Here is a 23,261-nt window from a genome sequence, read left to right as displayed (position 1 = left end):
AGCAGAGGGTTGCCACAAATCTTTAATCTGTAAAAAATGCAGTATCTGCAAAGTGCAATAAAATGAGGTATGCCTGTACTAGATTTTTGCCAAAGTGTTCATTTTAGATCTAACCCCACAGAAGTTGCAAGACTATACTGTAATAAAATCTCAATCTCAAATAAGAACAGTAAAAGAAATAAAAGACGTTTAATTACAAAATGCACAACTGCTTCAAATTCCTTTTTAATCAGAAAATATGAAGAAATATTCAGTGTTAAATTTAAGGACACTTTAAAAAGTTATGCCAGAACTTAAAACAGTTCCATTTTCTCCAATTTTCTTATGCCAATATTCCTAAGGAGTATTTTTTTAAGATTCTAAAACTGGTTCCAGGAAGAGATCTCAACATATCTCTTAAGAGACCTACTAATTCAACAGCTTGTTTCAACTCAATTTATCATACCAGTGACATTTAAATAGCAAGGAGAAAACTTCAGGTTTACTTACAGTTGATCCAAGATGAGGCGGATTATCAATGGGTTTTATCACATTTTGCCTTTGAGTAGAATCAAGAAAGACATCATCCCAGTGTCCTTTCTCAATTAATTCCTTAAAAATAAATTTGTAATTATAACTATCAAAATATTCTCAAGTTAATCACACAGCAAATAAAGGTATTTATGCTTCAGAAGATAGGACCATATTTTGGTGAAAAGAAGAACGCTTACCTTTTTAATTTTAGAAAGTTCAGTTACTGCCTGTTTATTTCCAGGCTCCAAAAGTAAAACAGTTTCAAAATCTAAAACGAGTTTTTAAGAAACATAATAAATTAATGCAAATACCTTATGGAGTTCAAGAAATCATATATTTAGTTAATAACCCCATACCTATATCTCAAGAAGCTTTATTTGGGATGCTAGGAAACTGGTGAGCAATAATAAGAACTAATGCTTATTCAGTGCTTTTCTCTTTGCTTTATATCAATTCTCAGATAACCTTCACTACAATTTAACTTCACAGTGACACAACTGAGGACTGAGGGCTAGAGGTCATCTACTTATCAAAGCTCACACTGATAGCAAATGACAGGGTAACTCACCAAATGTAAGAGAGAATCTAAGAGAATTCCAGATCATGGAATATTATTCAGCCTTAAAAAGGAATCCAATTCTGATATATGCTACAATATGGATGAGTCTTGGAGACACACTAAGTGAAGTAAGCCAGAAAATAAAAGGATAACTATTGTATGATTCTTTACTCATATGAGGTACCTAGAATAGTCAATTTCAGAGACAGAAAATAGAATGCTGGTTACCAGGAGCTGGAGGGAAGGGGCAATAGAGAATTACTGTCAAACGACAGAGTATTCAAACTGGAATGGTGAAAAAGGTCTGGAGATGTACGATGGTGATGGTTGCCCAAAAGGTCAATGTACTCAGTGCACTGAATTGTACACTTAAAAATGGCTTAAACAGTAAATTCTACGTTATGCATATTTTACCACAATAAAAAAAATGCATGGGCTACAGCTGAAGCCAGACTTTAAACTGCCAGATTTAAATGAACATGTCACAAAACAAAGGCTAAAAATCAACTAGTTAACTACTGATGCATCAAGAAGTTAGAAAACCGCCAAATTAAGCCAAAAGACAGCTGAAGGAAGGAAATAAAGAGCAGAAACAAACAAAACAGAAAATATACACAAGAGAAATAAGCTGGTTCTTCAAAATGACTAAGAATAAATACTAAAAAGACAGATTGTGAAAAAAAATAATAATCAGCAATCAAGGGAAAAAGGAAGACATCATTACAGATCTCACATTATCCTCTATCTCCTGACTGTTGATTCCCTTTCTTTTCATTCTTGCCTTTTTCCTGCTTTTTTCCTTCTCACCTATAATTCAAATTTTTCATTAATTTTGAATGACAATTGGCCAGACTGTACTGCTATTAGAAGATAACCAGGCCCACTATGGAAACTGAATTTCTCCAAATTTGCAAACCTAAACTGTGAAAGAAAACGTACTTCTCTAAGTTTGTATCCTCAAACCGTGGAAAGGCTACGAAAATGTCTGCTACTATAACTTGGGAGTGTCAACAGGGAGAGTGAGTACCAGTTGTTACAAAAATAGTCTTACCTTGTTTGGCCTCACTTAACTTTCCCAAAAATGTTCTTGCAGTGCCTCTTCTGGCAAAAGCTTTAGAATACGAGCCATCTAACAAGACAGCTTGTGTGCAGTCTTTTTCAGCCTCTTCATACCTATTAAACATGATATAAATACTAAGGAGGAAAATGTAGCTTATAGAAAACTTCATGTCAACTGAGTTTCTAATATAAAATATATATATCTCCCAAATCTCTCTTTAAGGGAAAAGACTAACTTCTAAATTTTTTATTCTCACCAAATTTTGGAATCCTCTGGTTGAGGAGGGAGATCGTAGCAGATTAAGTGAAGTCAGAAATTAGTCTGGTGAAAGGATGGAATTAATGATGGTAAAATATGAATAAAGTAGACAAAATACAGCATACCTCCCCTCCAACTCTCAACATGTACAGTTACTACATTAACAGTAACTGGCATCAATTCTCCAAACTTAATTAAGACTTACCCATACTACATATCACCTAAGGAAAACAACACACTCATACTTCGAATTCATTGTGTATGTGAAAGAATATCATCTAATACTTTTCATGAATTCTACTCAGTCATGCAATCAGCAATCGATTCAGTTTGACTGGGTACTGCTTCATAAGAAAAAAGAAAAGTTAAAAAAAAATAAAATAAAAATCTTGATATCCTCATATATTAAAATGACATTTAATGAATTGTTATGGATTTACTTGGCATAATAATGGTATTGTGATTATGTGTGAAGCATCCTTAAAGGATGAAATATCATGTCGATGATTTGTTTTATAATAACTCCAGGTGGGAAAAAAGTGGAACTAAATACGACAAAAAAGGTATGGCTTGTGAAAACTAGATGATTTGGTATACAGAGTTTACTATGAAAAGTTTCACAATAAAATTTTTTTTTTTTAATCTTCTGTGATCACATTCTTCCCAAGACCTAAATAAATGCCATCTCACCTTCAAAATAAGACCTAATATGAACAAGATTAAACACCCCTGAATTCTTTTCTTTTTTTCTGAATTCTTTAATTCACTTCTGAGCAAAAGAAAGATTATGTTTGTGTGTGTTCATGTCCATGCCCCAACCAGTTTATTCTCTACATGACTGATTACATCATTTTCCCATTCAAGATACTGCATGGTCTCCACACTTCTTAGGATGAAGTCGAGCTCCTCTGCAGAGCACAAAGTCGGGGGCTTGCTTGACTCTCCAGCCTTATCTCTGCCAGTGCCCCTGCGTATCAGTCATCATATGAACCTCCTGCCCTTTCCAGAAGGCACCATGGAATTTTTGCTTCTTGTGTCTTTGAACCTGCACTGGGACACTAGAGCTGTCTCTTCACCTCACTAATCATATCATCCCTTGACATCTTGGTTCCATTCAAACTCCTGTTAGAAAAGTTGCTCTTTTCCCTGTTCCTCATCTAGTCTATGACAGACAGTGCCTGACAGCACTCACTATTTAGTAGAGAAAACTTCAGATGTCAACTGTACATCCAGAAGACACATTAAAGGGAATTTCCTGGCGGTCCAATGGCTAGGACTCAGCATTTTCATTGCTGAGGGTACAGGTTTGAACCCTGGTCAGGGAACTAAGACTCTGCAAGCTGGGCAATGCGGCCAAAAAAAATAAAGACATACTAGGAAGATATGCAAGTAAGACTCACATAGGTCTTTTAAATTTAAAAAAAAAGAACCTTGCTATGATATACTTATGCAGTTATCAACTAAACCAACAGAACACAATAAATTAGAGGCCTCATAAATGTAGATATACTCTCTCATCTATTAGAAGGTATTATTCTTGGCATTAATCAAACCTAAAAATGTAGGCCTTATAATTTTTTAATCATGTGCAATTCCTGAATAGCGAAATTCAAAATTAGTTCCTAAGTTAGTAAGAAATGCAATGACTTTTACTCAGTCTAATCAAAACAATACATCTCTAGTGAGTCTGTTAGTTTCAATGAAGTTAAATACAAATTAAAATTTTCTTCTATGATAGCCTGTGATCCTTTGAGATCTAAAAATCTGGATGGGAAAAATACTACATCCTTACTACCATAAACTTTTAAATGACATGTAGCTTTCCTTTCAATTACAACTGCAGATAATAAACAACATTAGTAAAAGCAGTACCTATGATTTTGTCACCAATAAAAATCACAGATATTTTCATACCACACCACATCTGTCACAGATATCTTTGAAGTATCACAACTATTTCAGAAATAACGAGGCAATTTAACCTGATGTTTGTTTGCATGTGATCACAGTAACTGTTTGTAAATGCTCCTATGACACAGCTGGCCAACCAGCAGGCAACTCTGTCCCTAGCAGTCACTCAGACGCCAAAGAGTGAAGCTATATGTTATGGAGCGTGTTGCCATTTCTTCCTCCAGGGGATCTTGCTGACCCAGGGATCAAAGCCATGTCTTCTGCGTCTCCTCAAACTGGCAAATTCTTTACCATAAGCCACTGTTATCACACTGGTAATGTAATCATCTGTGCTGCTTTCTGGCCATTCCCTAGACACACTTACTGGTTGATCAATATGTAGAAGACGTGTCGGTGAACATCCCCAAATTCTAGTGGCTTTATTCAAACTTTCATAATAATACATCTTTAAAAATTTTTTTTAACTTTAACCTGCCTATGTTTATTTTAGGTTTGGAAATTTTTGTTCTTTTTAAGTTTTTATTTTGTACTGCTGCTACTGCTGCTGCTAAGTCGCTTCAGTCGTGTCCGACTCTGTGTGACCCCATAGACGGCAGCCCATCAGGCTCCCCCGTCCCTGGGATTTTCCAGGCAAGAACACTGGAGTGGGTTGCCATTTCCTTATCCAATGCATGAAAGTGAAAAGTGAAAGTGAAGTCGCTCAGTCGTGTCCGACTCTTAGCGACCCCATGGACTGCGGCCCACCAGGCTCCTCCGTTCATGGGATTTTCCAGGCAAGAGTGCTGGAGTGGGGTGCCATTGCCTTCTCCGATTTTGTACTGGGGTATAGCCAATTAACAATGTTATAGTAGTTTCAGTTGAATAGCAAAGGGACTCAGTCATACATACACATGTATCCCTTCTCCCCCAAACACCCCTCCCATCCAGGCTGGCACATACCACTGAGGAGAGTTCCATGTGCTATACAATAGGTCTTCGTTGGTTACCCATTTTAAATATGGTAGTGTGTACATGACCTTCCCAAAATCCTTAACTATCTCCTCCCCCTGGCAACAATAGATTCATTTTCTAAATCTGTCAGTCTCTTTCTGTTTTGTAAGTAAGTACATTTGTATCATTTCTTTTTAGATTCCACATATAAGGGATGTTATTATTATATTTTTCCTTCTCTGACTTACTTCACTCAGTATGATACTCTCTATAACTTGCCTATATTTTAAATGCAGTTTCTCATTTTGTAGTGTGTTTAATTTCTTTTTAATAATTTTATTTTTTTATTTATATCTGTGCTGAGTCTCCACTGCTGTGTGGCTTTTCTCTAGTTGTGGTGTCTTTAGTTGCAGTGAGCTGGCTTCTCATTGCGGTGGCTCCTCTTGTTGTGGAGCACAGGTTCTAGAGAGCAAATGGGCTTCAGTAGTTGTAGCTCCCAGGCTCGAGAGCACAGGCTCAATAGCTATGGCACACAGGCTTAGCTGCTCTGCAGCATGTGGCATCTTTTCGGATCAAGGAGTGAACCTGTGTCTCCTGCACTGGCAGGAGGATTCTTTACTACTGAGCCACCAGGGAAGCCTCTGTAGCGTGTTAATAAAACCATTATATCACAAATTTTGATGAAGCACAAGCTGGAATCAAGATTGCAGGGAGAAGTATCAGTAACCTCAGATATGCAGATGACACTACTCTTATGGCAGAAAGCGATGAGGAACTAAAGAGCCTCTTGATGAAGGTGAAATAGGAGAGTGAAAAGTTGGCTTAAAACTCAACATTCAAAAAACAAAGATCATGGCATCTGGTCCCATCACTTCATGGCAAACAGATGGGAAAACAATGGAAACAGTGACAGACTTATTTTCTTGGGCTCCAAAATCACTACAGATGGTGACTGCAGCCATGAAATTAAAAGACGCTTGCTCCTTGGAAGAATAGCTATGACCAATCTAGACAGCATAATAAAAAGCTGAGACGTTACTTTGCTAACAAAGGTCCATCTAGTCAAAGCTATCTTTTTTCCCACAGTCATGTATGGATGTGAGAGTTGGACCATAAACAGGGCTGAACCGTGAAGAATTGACGTTTTTGAACTGTGGTATTGGAGAAGACTCTTGAGAGTCCCTTGGACTGCAAGGAGATCAAACCAGTCAATCTTAAAAGAAATTGGTGGTGGTTTAGTCGCTAAGTTGTGTCCGACTCTTGCGACCCTATGGACTGTAGCCTGCCAGGCTCCTCTATCCATGGGATTCTCCAGGCAAGAATTCTGGAGTGGGTTGCCATTTCCTTTTCCAGGGAATCTTCTCGACTCAGGAATCGAACCCAGCTCTCCTGCATTGCAGGTAGATTTCTTTACTGACTGAGCTACGAGGGAAGCTCTTAAAGGAAATTAGTCCTGAATATTCATTGGAAAGACTGATGCTGAAGCTGAAGCTCTAATACTCTGGCCACCTGAAGCAAAAAACTGACTCACTGGAAAAGACCCTGTTGCTGGGAAAGACTGAAGGCAGGAAAAGGGGACGACAGAGGATAAGATGGTTAAATGGCATCACCAACTCAACTGACATGAGTTTGAGCAAGCTCTGGGAGTTGATGATCAGGGAAGCCTGGCGTGCTGCAGTCCATGGGGTGGCAAAGAGTAGGACACGACTGAGTGACTGAACTGAACTAACGTCACAAATCTTAATATTTTTAAAACTCTATTTCAATATAATTGGTTTCCTTTGTAATCCTAAATGTATAACTACACACTTAAATATTATCTTGAGAAAGGTGCACCATGCAACCAAAGCGGTCTGTGGCACCAAAAAGTTTAGAGTCTCTACTTATAATATTTATAGGAATCTTTAATTCTATAACTAGTGTGTAGTATTACAACAAAGACATAGTTTCTATCATCAGATATATCACTCTGCTGATTGTCCAACATGGAGCCCTTGAGTGCATCCAGAAATATGTGGTTAGTATCACAGGACCAAGTTTTAGTTCTGTATGTAATCAGTCAGCAGTTTCAACGACAGCACTTCTCTTTTGTCATATATGCATACGCTTCCAGATAAGATTCTGCCCAAAGGGTTCTGAGATTAAAAATAATTTTTAATCACTAATTCAGAATAGCCTAAAGCAATTAAAGAAGTGTTAAATTGTGTAATGCCAGACCAAAACTGAGTAAGTACTTTAGAGCTAGTGACACAGTGGTAAAGAATCCATCTGCTAAATACAAGAGAATGCAGGTTCAATCCCTGGGTCAGAAAGTTCCCTGGAGAAGAAATGGCAACTCACTCTAGGATTCTTGCCTAGAAAATCCTGTGGACAGAGGAGCCTGACGAGCTACAGTCCACGGGGTCGCAAAGAGTCAGATACAACCAAGCAACTAAACATTTACTGACTATGCACTATGACACACACACCCTCTCTCATTTAATGCTTAAGAGTGAGTTAAATTTAATTATTTAGATAATACACCATTTTACGGTAAATTTCATTTTCATCCTGCAAAGAATTAAAGGTAACCAATACTTACTTCTGAATCTTCAGATAGGCCATTGCTCTGTTAGCTGGAAGAAGGGCATTAGCGCCATCTGCTGCTATCCCTCGAGTATAGCATTCGATTGCTCTTTCATATTTCCCCTCTTTGAAAAATGCATTTCCCTATCATTTCAGAAAGAAGTATGGAGAAGAATTTTTAAAAAAAATTAGTTGAGTTCAAATTTTTAGCAACACTGCTAGTATACCAATCATTATTATATCAGTAATTAGACTATTTTTTAATTGCTAAAAATCCATGAGATGTTTTAGAATCTGTTAGTTTGGGTTGTTTTTTATAATGGTGTTCTTCTCTTTTCGGTACCAAAAAAAAGTGTGCTACTATATTATCTTGCAGTACTAACCATTATTTTACCAATTAAAGATTAGATGAAGTTTAAATGAAAAACACATTTTAATAAATACAGGCCCAAATACTGTACTCTTTAATTATATCAGAATCTGTGCAGGGAATTCCTTGTGGTCCAGTTGTTAGGACTCCACACTCTCACTGCTGAGGGCACTGGTTGATCCCTGGTTGGGGAATTAAGATCCCCCAAGTTGCGAGGCACAATCAAAAAAAAATAGAATCTGTACAAAAAAATTTCATAATCCAAATAATTTGTGTGAAAGAACAGAGTACCAGACTGTACAGCTCACTATTCAGTAACATTAATATGCTTAAACAGAGAATAAATCAAATTGTATTGGAAGGTATACTAGATTTCATTTTAACACTGATTTATAATCAGAGTCAGACATATCACAATCAATAATCATTCCATAAATTTTTATTAGGAATCCTCTGTAGCTCCATGAAAGCCTATAGTATGTTAAATTAAGTCTAAAGAAATTTTGATCAGAAATAGTTCATTGTGTGACATCCCTGGCAGTCCAGCGGTTAAGACGCCATACTTTCATTGTTGGGAGCGTGGGTTCAATCCCTGGTCAGGGAATTAAAATTTCATGTGCCCCGTGGTGAGGCCAAAAATGGGGAAAAAAAATAGTTCAGTGTTACTTAATGAAAAATAAATAAGAATCAGTTTTATTTCTTTTTTTAATACATTTATTTATTTCTGGCTGTGCTGGGTCTTCATTGCTGCTCGTGGACTTTCTCTAGTTGCAGTGAGTGGTGGCTACTCTTCATTGCAATGGTTGGGCTTCTCTTCTTGAGGAGCATGGGCTCTAGAACACAGACTTCAGTAGTTGAGGTTCCCGGGCTCTAGAGCACAGGCTCAGTCGCTGTGGTACTGGGCTCGGTTGCCCCATGGCATGTGGGATCTTCCCAGACTAGGGATCAAATGCGTGTCTTCTATACTGGCAGGTGGATTCTTTACCACTGAGCCATCAAGGAAGTACTGTAATTTATTTCTATGTTAATTTTATAACCATCTATATGTAAACATATGTCAAAATGCTCAAAATTAATTTGTTTCCTAAACTTATATATAATATTTTTTATAATTATGTATTAAGTCATCAATTACTCAGTTTTAATTGGTAGGCTCCAGAAGTTTTAGTATATTCAATTTTCAGTTTCTATTGAAGGAGAATTTTAATATAATATTAAGAAAGACAAAAACTTAACTGATACACAAAAAACTAAGAGTAAACTCAGCAAAACATATACATGTTAGAATCCTGGATTACCCGATCTTTCTCCGAAATAGCCTGTTGTTTATTCTGTTGCTCTTCAATCTGTTTTTTCTCTCCTTCACCTGACTTAACCATTGTATCAGTCTCCTCTGGATATGAGTCTTCTTTGGAAGTTAAAGCCTAGAAGACAGAGCAGTCAGCTAAATAAAACAAGTAATAGAAGATGCATACATGTTTGACTTTAAAATAACAAACTATTCATATTAGAATTCCTGCCACATTTCAAATAATTAAAATATTTACTCCAATTCAAAATCTTTCTACTAACAAAATTAAAAAGCAAATTTAATGTATATCTTATTCCAATTAAAGTAATATTCACTAAAGAGCTATTCATTTATTTATTCAACAAAGATTCTTTTGAATTTCTACACTGTTCTAGGAACAATTTTTAAAAATAAAGAAGGTAATTGAGACCACATCACCAAATCTCTCAAATTTACTATTCATAGTCATTATCTGACCATCCAGGATAAAACACAAAAATACACAACACAGTTCACAATTAGAGTCAAGTTGATGGTATTTACCAAGAGATTTTATATGCATTATGTAATGGTGATATTTAAAGGCAGACTTTCCTCAATCATTGCTACTTTCAACAGATGGCAAAATAATTATAAGTGATGCAAAAGGAAAGTAAAAGGAATACATACTATTAAGTATAATCTGACAGCAAATTTTACAGTTAATATCTATTTTCTTACTTTTAAAAATTTAGTATTATTTTCCCTGTATAAACCATAAAGATGGAGCAACTTTAAAACTACAAAAATCAAAGAAATATGTGATAGTACAAAAACAAAGCACAAGACAAATTAGAAAAATTAGTGGGATAAAGAAAAATAATTCTGTCATCTGGATAAAATAAAGCAGCAATAGTTCTAAATATCTTAGACAACTTTTTAAGGTAACAATTAAGAATCTTTAAATACCATTATACCACCTCTAGCTTACAATGTGTTTAATTAAAAAAAACTCTCTAGTACAAAGAATTAAAATTAGAAAAATGTCTACATTACATAGTACAAGTCTATACAGAAACATTTACTTTGTCAAATAAAGGTAGTAACACGCTTAATTTAAATAACTACAGTTTACCTGATTAATTTTCCTGAGTTCATTTGAAGCTTCAAAGTTATTTGGTTCCAGTTCTAATACTTTTTCATAATCTGAGTAAAACAGAAGATAACAGAATATTTAAAAGATATATGGTACCTATAGCTGATTCACGTTGAGGTTTGACAGAAAACAACAGAATTCTGTAAAGCAATTATCCTTCAATTAAAAATATAATTAACAACAAAAGACATATGGGACTTTCCTGGTGGTACAGTGGATAAGAATCTGCCTGCAATGCAGGGGACACGCGTTCAATCCCTGGTCCGGGAAGATTCCACATGTCTCAGAGCAACTAAGCCTGTGCACCACAACTATTGTATCTGAGCTCTAGAGCCCACAAGTTGCAAGGACGGAGCCCGTGAGCCACAGCAACTGAAACCCACACACCCTAGAGCCTGGGCTCCACAACAAGAAAAGTCACAGTGAGAAGCGCATGTGCCACAGTGACGAGTCGCCCCCGCTAGCCACAACTACAGAAAGCCTGCACACAGCAACAAAGACTCAGGGTAACCAACAACAAATAAATAATCAAAAAAAGATATATGGTATTCAAAAACCTGTATAAAACAGCAGTCATCTGCTTACAGGGGACAGTTTAAATTAAGAGGAACTAGAAATACTGACATTATTCCACTGGATTTCCTCCATTCTCCCAGGACAGATAAAACCCTTAATCCTTGTGTCAGATCACCTCCTTCTTCAAGCCTCAGGAAGAACACTTGCTATCATAAGTTATATCTCATAAAACCAAGAAGGAGCACAATCTTTCAGACATAAACTTCATTCCGATTTTCTGATTTATACTACACAAGCCTATTTTATGAAATAATAAAAGGATTAAAATTTAAAAATAAATAAAAATGTGTTAGGTTCATGCATTACCTCTAGCCTCACAAAAGCCAACAAGATGTTTTAATCTGTCTCACATATAAGAAACTGAAAATCAGAGAAGATACATAACTTTCCCCTGGTAACAGAGTGAACACATGGTTGAATGAGAATATGAACCAAAGTTTAATCAGTGGCAAATAACAAGGTCTTTTCCCAAAATATCAAAATACATTTTAAATTGCAAAAATCAGTTTTATTCAATATAGAAAGATCTCTAAAGATAGTAACTGTGATTATCTAGTATTCTCTGTAAAGAATCAGTTAAACTATTAAATAGCTTTTTAGATAATGATGACCTGGAAAACATTAATACCTTTTTTGGCATCCTCTAATTTTTGCAAAGCAAATCGAGCAGCACCTCGTCTTGCATAAGCCTTTGTATAACTTCTATTCAAGGCAATTGCTAAATTACAATCAGACTCAGCAACAGCAAATCTGCAATTTAAAAAAAAATAACACAGTGAAATTAATAAAAATCATCTGTTAAAAACTTCAAAAAATTTGTTTCTGAAACCCCTGAAAAGGGGATTTACTTCCCATTTGAAGGCATGTTTCTCTTATTTTTTTTTCTATTTTCCTTTTAATTTTTATTGTAGTAGATTTATAGTGTTAGTTTTAGGCATACAACAAAGTGAATCAGCTATACATATATGTATACGTGTGCGTGTGCGTGTGTACACGCATTTATCTCCACTCTTTTTTAGATTCTTTCCCCAGAGGCCATTACAGAGTACTATGCAGAGTTCCCTGTGCTACCATCTCCTTTTAGTTAAGCCCATTAAAATCAGTAATTTCTGATGTAAGCAGTTTCTTTAAAGCAAAGAAAAGAATGCCCACTATCACTGCTTTTTCTCAGTACTCTACTAGAGGTCCTAACCAAGGAAGTTCCATAAGAAAGAAAGAGAACTAAAAAGACTGGAAAGGAAGGAATAAAACTGACATTCTCAGATGATATAATGGTCTACCAAGAAAATTCAAAACAATCTAGACAGACTGTTAAAAATAAAGAAAGTTAAGCAAAATGGCTACTCTACTAGATATCAACAATAACAAAAATAAAATAAATCTAACAAAAGATGTACAAGATCCAGATGCAGAAAATTACGAGGCTGTCTTCAAAGACATGAAAGAAAACTACAGCAATTTCACATTCATCTATAAGACACAAAAATAGAGCAATATAATTCTCTCCAAACTGATCTGTAAGTCCAATGCAATTGTAATCAAAATTTTTCAAGGAATTGGACAGGATGATTCTAAAATTTATACCGATTGGTAAAAATCCAAGAATACCCAACATTTCTAAAGAATAAGGCCCTATACCAAATACCAAGATTTACTATAATGCTATAAAAATTAAAGATAGTATGGAATGGCTATAGTAAAGGGCAACAGATCAATGAAGAGAAGAAAGAAATGAGAAACAGATCCATGCAAACTTGACATATGACAATGGTAGAATTTCAGATCCACGGGGAAAGCAAGGATATTCAATAAATAGGCTGAAACAATTGGGATATGGAACTGGAATTATGCCTTCAGCACACACAAGGAGACAAGCGTGAAAAGCAAAACATAACTTTCAGGAGAAAATAGAGGAGATTGCTACGAACTCAAAGAAGGGGGCTATTTTCACAAATCACACTTTTCAAAGTGCCAACATTTTATGAAAATTAATAAATGAAACTCGTTAAAATAAGAATTTCTGTTCACTAAGACACGATTTAAAAAAAGATCAGTTACAAACTGAGAGAAGATAAATATTATAAACACTAATTAGTATCCCCCAGAAAAGAATGCTTAAAAATCAACAGAAAAACAGCCTAACAGAAAAAAGGACCAAAGATAAAACAAACATATCACAGGAAAATAAAACAGATAAGTGGTGAATAAACACATATGAGGATGTTCAACCACATGAGAAATTGGGGAAATGCAAATTAAAGCCACAATGAATTACCACTTTACACCCCCTAGACTGAAAACAATTCAGAAGCCGCATTGTACCAGCGTTGGTAAGGATATGTAACGTGTATTCTTACACACTGCTAATGGGAATGTAAGCATGTACAACTATCATTGTAACAACTGGTCACCATCATTTAAAGTTGAACATGTGCACATCCTAAGATCTAGCACCAAGAAACACGTACAGAAGTGCTCACAGTATCACTGTTGTTAAATAATTAAGGGAAGGAGGGGGGAAGGCAGGAAAAGAGAAGACAAGGAAGGTGAGGAATAAAGGAACCAACTAGCAATCCAGCAATTAGAGAATGGATACATGATGGTGTATTTCTAAAAAGGAACTGCATATGCATTCAACAGTGAACATGAGAGATCTACAGCTATTGATATACACAAAACATGATCAAATCTTATGAGATGAACTGAAATATGAAATACAGTATTCAAATAAATAGGTAAGCCACAGAAAACTATATCCAATGATATACTTTTAAAGCTCAAAAATAAAGCAATGTTATACAGTGTATTAGAGATATACACATATACAATAAATTTTTTTAATCAAAAGAATGATACACAACTCAACATAGTGGTTAACTGGGAGGGACAAGAGTCAGGATATGGAAGAGAATATCAAAAGTAGCTTTGAAAAATAATGTTCTGACTCTTAAGCTGGGAAGCATGTTCATGCAGATTTATTTTAAATTATTCATCATTTATACATACTGTAGATATCAAATATTATAAAAGGTAAATATCCCCTAATTTGTCAGGATATTAACAACATAAGCTTCAAAAGATTTTAAAATATGCTATTAAAAGTAGTAAAAACTCAGACACCAATATAATTCATATTTCCAAATAGTAATTAAAACAGTAAGAACATCCTCCTTGACTGTATTTGGTTTTTAAAAAATTTTTATGCTAGGTCATTTCTCTGCTTAGGATTAAGATCATATACATTTATGTTCTTCAACACTAAGTATGTATTTTAAGGATCAGTATGACTTAAATGTTGGAACATATTTTAAGCTTACCATAATAAAAGTTCTCTGTATTAAACAGTAAACACACAATTTTTCAAAATAATGAAGGAAAATTAATTTATAAAGAATTTTTACCCACCTAACTTTTTTTCTTCTGTAAATTAGGAAAAGGGCATCTTATTCAATTTTTATAGGAGGAACACCTCAATAAAGTGAGCTACAAGGAGCACGGTTTGAGCACCTGAATGTTTAAAATGGCTTAAGTTAAAGAATTCAGTAAAAGGGAGCGAATAAGAATTTATAGTTGAAAAGAAATGGAAAATGTTCTCAAGCATTCCCACACATTTCATTAAGAAAGATTAAAAAAAAAAAGTCTCCATATGCACATAAAATATTCACACACATTATGGAAACGCCTTACTTTTTCAGTCTGAAGTAAGCCGACGCTCTGTTTGTTGGCAACACTGGATTATATGGATCAGCATCCATGCCTTTGGTGTAGCACTCAATTGCTTCATCATATTTTCCTTGTTTGAAGTATTTATTGCCCTGTAAAAGCATACAAGTCAGATGCACACTAACATAGAATTCCAGAGCTACTTTCTTTCATTATTCGTCTCTTCCTATCTCATTAGCCATGTAATCAAGGCTAAGGTCATAGTTTGGGCCCAATCCAAGAGCCCTGGCAGAAAAATGAGTAAAATACCTAGCATTAAATACTTTTTATTCATAATAACCCATAGAAATGCAACAAAAGAAAGGCATTAAGACAAATTTTAATCTGAAGAGTGCCACCTCTTTAAAAAGCAATATAGCCAGTTTAACAATAAAGAGACATTTCTCAGGGAGATGTCATATGTTCCAAAATGCAACCAAAGATGGTCTGTGATATGGAGTAGTGGGATACAATATCCATGTCAAGAATCACACGCTGATCTGATTAGTACTTCAGTCTACTATTTAAAGCCCTGGAACAACTCTCTGTACACTCCAAGTACTTTACATGTAATAATTCATTTAGTAACACAACCACCCATTGAGGTACAGTAATAATATTAATCTTACTTTACAGCTAAGAAGACTGAATACATACAGGCAATTTAAAAGACCTTGTCACAGGACTTGAACCTAGATAATCTGGTTTCAGAGCACACACTCCTAACCACTATACTATAGTGCCTCCTGATAGGGATATGGCCAAAAACAACTTGAACACCCACTAAATTACACTGCAGAAATCTTGGGGGCCACATGATTTTCTACAAATCCTGCCTACCTGAAGGAACCAACAGCTAACCTAAAGAGTACCTTTTCTTTTAGAGCAAGAGCCTTTTGTGCATCTACATGAATACCATCTTCTTCTGACTCGGATTCTTGAGACACAGAATCATGGGTACTCTCTTCTTTGTCAAGTTCATCAAGAATACTATCCTGAAATCAAAAGTAGGGGAACAGTGTCATAATTACATGACCATTAAAAAAAAAGATATACTGCCCCCCCAAAAAAAGAACATGCAATAGAACTTAAGTTTTTACAACCTAAGAACTTAAAGGCCTATAAAAATAATCCAAATAACCTCTCATTATTGGGAGTTAATTCAGAGAAAAGAATATTCTTATTTAGAAAACCAAGATCCACACCACTTACATTATCTGACTTTGAACTCACATAAAGTAAACTAAGTCTACAAACCAACCCTAAATCACAAACTATTAGCAGTGAACTATTATTGTTTTACATAAAAGAAGTTTGCAATTAACCCAAATCTATGTAACTGCATCCAAAAGCAGGGAAAGGGTTTCATCTAAAAACCTTTTTTCTTTCTGATTTTTAAAACAACAAAAACTGCTTGCAGAATACAATTAACTCCTGATTCTCATAGCAACCTATGAGGGTAGATATAATTATCCATGTTTTTCACTTGAAGAAATTGAGAAATAAAAGTTAGCAAACTCACTCAAGGTCACTCAGCTAGGAAGTGGCCAAATGAGGATCTGAACCCAAGCCTCCTCCAAGGAGCTCTCAATAACTATGTTATACTGTTTATCAATGTATTCTGAAATATAGCTGACTATCAAAGAAAATACACAACATGCTCGTCCAGCAATTTCCGATCTCTTTTGATTGAGACATTCCTTTCACGGTAATAAATCATTTCATGGATTACATCAGTATTTTTTTAACTATTTTTTTAGTATACACGCATGCAGGCTCAGTTGCTTCAGTCATGACCAACTCTTTGCAGCCTCATAGATTGTAGCCCACCTGGCCTCTCTGTTGATGGAGATTCTCCAGGCAAGGATACTGGAGTGTGTTGCCATGCCCTCCTCCAGGGGATCTTCCCGACCCAGGGATAGAACCCATGTCTCATGTTTCCTGCACTGGCAGACAGGTTCTTTACCACTACCGTCACCATATATAATAAAAGAATGATTTTTAGTAAGAATTTTTTTTTTTGCCATGCCATGTGGCTTGCAGAAACTCAGTTCCCCAGCCAGGAATTGAACCTGGGCCACAGCAATGGAAGCTCAGAATCCCAGGCCACCAGGGAATGCTTGAGTAAATTTTAAACCAGTGAGAATTAAAGAGTTCATTAAAGCTCATATAAACAAAAACTTTATTATATAAATAAAATCCTTTCTGTCTTTTACAAGTTATTACTAGTCTAAGCAATTTATGTAAGAAAAAAATTGTTGGTAAATTTTAAAATGAAATAAGATCTATGCTTAGTTTCACTAAATAAATGAATATTAAAAGATGGGACTGAGTGACTTTCCTGGCAGTCCAGTGACTCCATGCTTCCACTGCTGGGCTGAGGGAACTGAGATCCTACCTGTTGCACAGCCACAGCCAAAAAAATTTTAAAAACAACAAAATAACCAAAACAAAACAAAAAGATGGACTGAAATGCATCTATGGGTTTTAGCATAAGGATTCCAGAAATAGCACCCAAAAAGAGAAAAATAAGAATAGAAATACCACCAGCCTATCAATATGAAAGCCAAGACTGTCCAACCCTCCTACAACTGACACGTGTAGAAAACTAACGGCAGCAGAACGCCAAGGCCACTGCTCACATCTGAACTAGCATGGAGTGGTAAGTAAACAGCTGTATCTTTTACAGATACAATAAAATGACAATGTCAAACAGTGCAGTTCAATCATGAGTGCACTGGCCACACAGAGCATGAGTTCAATCAATAACTGTTGAATGAGTAAATGACTAGAAAACCACCTCTCTAAGAAATCATCTGACACTGTGCCTTTCAGGAAAGGGCATTATAAGCACATACCAATTTATGAAAAGGATAAGGCTACATAAGAAGGGGTAAAGTTACAAAAAATGAATGGTTCCGTATTTGGAAACCCTTTGGCAGTATCTTCTGATGCTAAGGCATATATAAACTATGACAGAGGCATAGTACTGATGGTAAACACTTCTCCAACTACACTGTGCCTCATGTGCACGAGACCAGAAGCATGCAGAACGCCAGTCTAGCAAGGTGAAGGCTACCTTCCTGAGGTTAAGATGGCCCTACGTTTATTGTCACACAGCCGTGACCTAAGACCACACACAAAGGCATTCTCTTAACCATTATTCAACAGGTCCTTTAGCCTATTAAAAAAAAAAAAAAAAAAAGATACCAGTAGAGTCTTTCTTTTGTTATTGTTACTGTCTCAGAATTCTAGCTGTTTAGGGGTTAGACAAGGTGAGGAGGAAGGTGGGTGCAACTATGAATGGACAGCACAGAAGAGATCTTTCTGGTGATGCAATGGTGGTTACCCAAATCCACAGGTCATAAAATGCCACAGAACTATACACACATTGTACCAATGTCAATTTCCTGGTTTTGATACTGGACCACAGGTAAACAAAGCTTTCCTGGTGGCTCAGATGGTAAAGAATCTGCCAGCAATGCAGGAGACCCAGGTTCCATCCCTAGGACAGGAAGATCCCCTAGAGAAGGAAACGGCAACCCATTCTAGTATTCTTGCCTGGAGAATTCCATGGACAGAGGAGCTAGATGGGCTATAATCCATAGCGGTTGCAAAGAGTTGGAAAAAACTGAGCAACTAAAATACATAAATAAGATGTAACCATTAGAGGAAACTGGGTGAAGAGTTCACTACACCTCTATGTACTGTTGTTGTTTTTTAGTTGTTAAATTGTGTCCAACTCTTTTGCAACCCCATGAATGGGTAGCCCACCAGGCTCCTCTGTCCATGGGATTTCCCAGGCAAGAATACTGGAGTGTGCTGCATTTCCTTCTCCAGGGGCTCTTCCTGACCCAGGGATCAAACTTGGCATCCCCTGAACTGTAGGCGGACTCTTTACCACTAAGCCACCAGAGAAGCCCCTTCCACGTACTATCCATGCAAAAAAAAAGAAAAAAATAGGAAGAAAAGAATCCAACTGTTTTAGCCATTATTCACTGAAAGAGGGCCATAGGAGAAAAGTTAATTGAAGAGCTATGTATTTAAGTTTTTATTCCACACAAAATAGTTTATATGAGAAAGACACAGGTCCTAAGAACTTTATATTGTTTTTCATTTAATCCATAACTCTCAACTAACTCCAAGAAAATTTTACTCAAAGACTAAGAAGCACATAATTAGATTAACTTACCACATCAAGTTTTGCCCATGCCTCATAATCATAAGATTTTATCCTGTTTTTTGTGTTTTCGTCTTTGGTTTTTTTAGATGACTCTTTAACTTTGCCTTTCTTCTTTTTCCTAAAATTCCTATTTCGAATAGGAGGTAAATTCTAGGAAGGGAAAACAACACGTTTTGAGACAGCTCTGTTAATTTCCTGTGGAACTAGTGATATTTAAAACTCTCACTGAAGGATATTTTCAAGTAAAAGTAATTTTAGTTTAGTTTTCAAGTGGTTAGAAATACCAATTCATTTCTAATGATAAGCTTATGCCTGAAAATTTTAAATCCTTTGACAAATACTGAACATTGTTCAGTCATAAGAAAAATATTACCCAGAAATTTTAATTATACACTTAATTTGCAATCCTAAATTCAAAATTCAAAAACTGCCTGACCTTCAGCCTTAATACAATGATTTAGCAACAGTACAATGGCAAACTAAACTGCCTCCACATTACCAACAGTATGAAAAAGCTGTCCATATCTGAATGCACTGTCTTAAGAAAACTGGTTGAGTCTAGGCACTCTGTGCATTTAGGGCAATACTGTATGTTAATATATCATTAAGTATATAATTATATATGCTATATATACAAGCCTATTTTATGATGCTATTCATTTACCTTAAGAATTATCACATGGTCTTCCTATGGATTAAGCCTTAAAAATGTCCTAATATATTGATAGTTAATACAATTATTACAAAGACTTTTAAAAGTAGAATTTTTCAAAATGTTGGCAGAAAGTAAATCTCTTTAATTAGCATTTCCACAAAACATTTTAAAGGCTGTGCTTTACTTTAAAATAAATAAATGAAGAGCTTCCCTGGATGCTAAAGTGGGAATTTAATTAAGAAATTTACCTCTTCAGGAACACCATTCTGTCTTCTAAGTTCCATATCCTTTTGTTTAATATCTTTCTCCCAGTTTTCTAAATCCCTCATAAAGTCTTGTAACTCTTCTGCATTTTGTTTCACTTGCAGTTGTAATTCAATTGATTTACTTGTTGAAGCCATTATGGCCTGCAGAGTTTTGACCGACCAATCTCTGATAAGAATTAAATAGAATCATTTATTTTTTTTTGAAACCTAGCTAATTAATGATTTTTACCTCGTCATAAATGGCCAAGATACACGTAAAGAAAGGAACTTAAAATGATGCAGAAGAAAATATCAGTATATTATATTTTAAATGAGTCAATCAATGTTTGCTGAATAATCAAATGTAAAACAGAAAACTTTGGGCATCCATGCAATGTGAATGAAAGGCAATACGGAGGAAATTACTGAAATTAGCAAACAGCCTATGGTAGCAGAACGGCTGCACATCTCTACAGTTTATAAATTTAGCCAATTACCTCCTTTACTCCTTTTCCTTTCAACATTTACTGAACTTTGGCTATGTAATAAGCCCTATATTAAGATTTAGGGATGCAAAAACAAGACAAGGTCCCTTCTCTAGTGGAGAAGAAAATAATCAAAGTACTGAGTAACAAAATATTATGCTTGGCAGGACTTCTCAACCTTGGGACCACTGATGTTTTGGGCCAGATAATTCTTTGTTGTAGGTCAACTGTCCTGTGCAACTGTAGGATGGCTGGCAGCATCCCCAGCCTCTACTAGCTAGATGCCAGTATTACTCCTTTCCTTCTGGACTATGACAACCAAAAACGTCTTCAGACATTGTCAAATGTCCCCTGGGAAGCATAAAAACAGCTGGCTGAGAACCGCTGTGCTAGAGGCATGTACAGATGCTACAGAACTGACCACAGAGGACAGATACAAATCAGATGGTAGGTTTAAGGAAAGAGTCACCAGAGCTGCTGCAATTTAGCCATGTTTCAAAAGGGGCCAGTCAAGTGCTTAATGTGGAGGAGTGGGCAGGCAGAATGAGGGACTAGGCGGGAGAAGGATGGAAGAGAAGGCTAAGAAGGAGGATGGGACAGATCGTGAAACACCAGGCCATGAGATGTGACCAATGATCCGAAAGCCACGGGACACATTAAGGTGGTAAAATAAAAGGGACATGATAATTCATTAGACTGAGAAGTTGGGGAGCAGCTACCGCTGCTAAGTCACTTCAGTCGTGTCTGACGCTGTGTGACCCCATAGAAGGCAGCTCATCAGGCTCCTCTGTCCCTGGGATTCTCCAGGCAAGAACACTGGAGTGGGTTGCCATTTCCTTCTCCAATGCATGCATGCATGCTAAGTCGCTTCAGTCCTGTTCGACTCTGAGCGACCCTATGGACAGCCGCCCCCAGGCTCCTCTGTCCACAGGATTCTCTAGGCAAGAATACTGAAGTGGGTTGCCATTTCCTTCTCCAGCTGGAGAGCACAGAAGGACGCACAGAAGTCTTAGATTTCTGGTTTGGGAGCCTGGTAAGATTAGTAGTACCATTTTGAGTCAGGAATCATAATTTTAAAAGGAAAAGAGGTTTCAGGATGGCAGCACAAGTGTAAAAATAGATTTTTTCAGTTTGGCATAAATTGATTTTGAGTTCTTATGAGATGTCAGGACACAGTAAGTAGTTACAGAGGCCTAGAAATGTAAATTTGGGTGTCACTAGCATAACGGCAGAAGCTACCAAATCATGAGATTTGGACATGTTTAATTACTGTGACAGTGGAAGGAGAGAGGAGACGAGATCTGCAGAACATTAATATCTAGGGAACAAATAGAGGAAGAAATGCCAACACTAAAAATCAGGCAGTGGCATCCAGAGAGCTGGAAGGAAAACCTGGAGTTACTGTCACAGAAGAGAATTTCCAGGAGTTCAAGAAGGCCAAGGAGGTCATATGTGGGAAATAAAGTACATTGTATTTAGTCATTTAAAGATTGTTTAGAGTTCAAATAGGCCATTTTTTTAAGGACAGAAGTAAAATGAGCTGAATAAATGAGATTATATGGCGATTAGTATTTCATCTTTGATAACCTAAAATTGTTCACGAGTATGGAGGGCAGAGGAACTGAAAAACAAAGTTAAAAAGGATACAGGAAAGTAGATGAGTGATGGGGCAAGGTCCCAGATATTGGAGGTGAGGGAGAGTTAGGCTGGGAGAGATAGAAGAGATTAGAAAAGGGATTCTCCTAAAAGATGTTTGCAACCGCAAATAGGTCTACTGACCCCTTAGCCTTGCCTCAGGAACTAAATTTAAGCTTTTTTTCAGGCAGTGCACACGTTTGATCACATATATATATCTCATTAAAAAGCAAAACTAGTACAATGCTTTGCCGAGGGGCTCAAAGACGTAAATAAAACCGCAGCAAGCCACTGAGATAACGTGGGAGGTAGAAACCTGTTCCATTTTACCCATCATCTTTCCGCTCCCACGGAACCTGCGTCCAGGCTGGCAATCAGAAACTTCCAGCGCCTGAGGGGTATCACTTTCATACCCAATATGCGGCCGAGCACTGCATACCCACGACTAAGTGGGGCGGACTCCACACAGGTCTTCTCGGGAGAATGGATCCGCGATCCTGGACGACCGCAAATCGCCGAACGCCCAAAGCAGCAGGGATCGAGGGACCGACAGTAAAGCTGACCGTCCAGGCCCAGATTGCTCCGGGCCAGCCCCTCCCGAAACGCGCTCCCCGGTGCGCCGCTACCTGGACACCGCCGCGCCGCGCCCCCGCGCACGCCCTCGCCCTCGCCACCTCACGCGGGATCATGGCAGCAACCCCCTCCTCCCGCCGGGCGACCCCAAAAGCCTCCTCGCTACTGCAGCCCGGGATAACCACAGGGCCGGCTCATCTCACCAGGCCGTTACTAACCCCGCTTCCACGGCGCCCGACCCGCAGCACCTCACGCCCGGCCCCGCCTTCCTAGACTTTCCCACAAGTCCTCGCGCGCTCTCGCCCCGCCCCCTGGAGCCGGGACAGAGCATGCGCAGAAGGTCAGATACGCTGACCTAGTCTAGAGCAACGACAGCTGTGTTAAGGCAGGGTCTGTGGCTTTGCCTGCTTCCAGTGTGACCGTATTTCACAGTAGGTAATACAAAAAATGCAGGATCATCCTGCCTTGCTTTGATTCCCCAAATAATAACGCCTTGAAATATTTCCTTGGATTTTCCTCAATTTTTTCTCTAATATTTGCCTTGCTGTATGTAATGGTATTTTACAATCTTTGTGAGTATGATAATCATATGAGAAAGTTACCCCTTGTCTACCA

General features: G+C 37.0%; 1 protein-coding gene across 7 annotated transcripts in view; it reads right to left on the bottom strand.

Annotated features, from left to right (window-relative positions):
• RPAP3 (RNA polymerase II associated protein 3) overlaps nucleotides 1-22,917 on the bottom strand; it is a 33,974-nt gene extending 11,057 nt beyond the window's left edge. For 2 of the 7 annotated variants that reach the window (XM_060412693.1, XM_042246809.2), the window contains exons 1-12: nucleotides 22,487-22,917; nucleotides 19,957-20,140; nucleotides 19,063-19,203; nucleotides 15,743-15,865; nucleotides 14,856-14,983; nucleotides 11,797-11,918; nucleotides 10,572-10,642; nucleotides 9,465-9,590; nucleotides 7,813-7,940; nucleotides 2,124-2,245; nucleotides 711-781; nucleotides 490-591 (exon numbers count right to left, since the gene is read on the bottom strand). In XM_060412693.1, the coding sequence (XP_060268676.1) occupies nucleotides 490-591; nucleotides 711-781; nucleotides 2,124-2,245; nucleotides 7,813-7,940; nucleotides 9,465-9,590; nucleotides 10,572-10,642; nucleotides 11,797-11,918; nucleotides 14,856-14,983; nucleotides 15,743-15,865; nucleotides 19,063-19,203; nucleotides 19,957-20,109 (1,287 nt within the window). In that variant the 5' untranslated portion in view covers nucleotides 20,110-20,140; nucleotides 22,487-22,917. The remainder of the gene's footprint in view (nucleotides 1-489; nucleotides 592-710; nucleotides 782-2,123; nucleotides 2,246-7,812; nucleotides 7,941-9,464; nucleotides 9,591-10,571; nucleotides 10,643-11,796; nucleotides 11,919-14,855; nucleotides 14,984-15,742; nucleotides 15,866-19,062; nucleotides 19,204-19,956; nucleotides 20,141-22,486) is intronic. The other 5 variants (XM_060412692.1, XM_042246810.2, XM_060412691.1 and 2 more) reach the window with 3 other exon arrangements.
• Between the last annotated feature and the right edge of the window lie 344 nt (nucleotides 22,918-23,261).

This window comes from Ovis aries, chromosome 3 (assembly GCF_016772045.2).
Source record: "Ovis aries strain OAR_USU_Benz2616 breed Rambouillet chromosome 3, ARS-UI_Ramb_v3.0, whole genome shotgun sequence".
Taxonomy (NCBI): Eukaryota; Metazoa; Chordata; class Mammalia; order Artiodactyla; family Bovidae; genus Ovis; species Ovis aries.
This window is presented reverse-complemented; position numbering and strand designations above follow the sequence as displayed.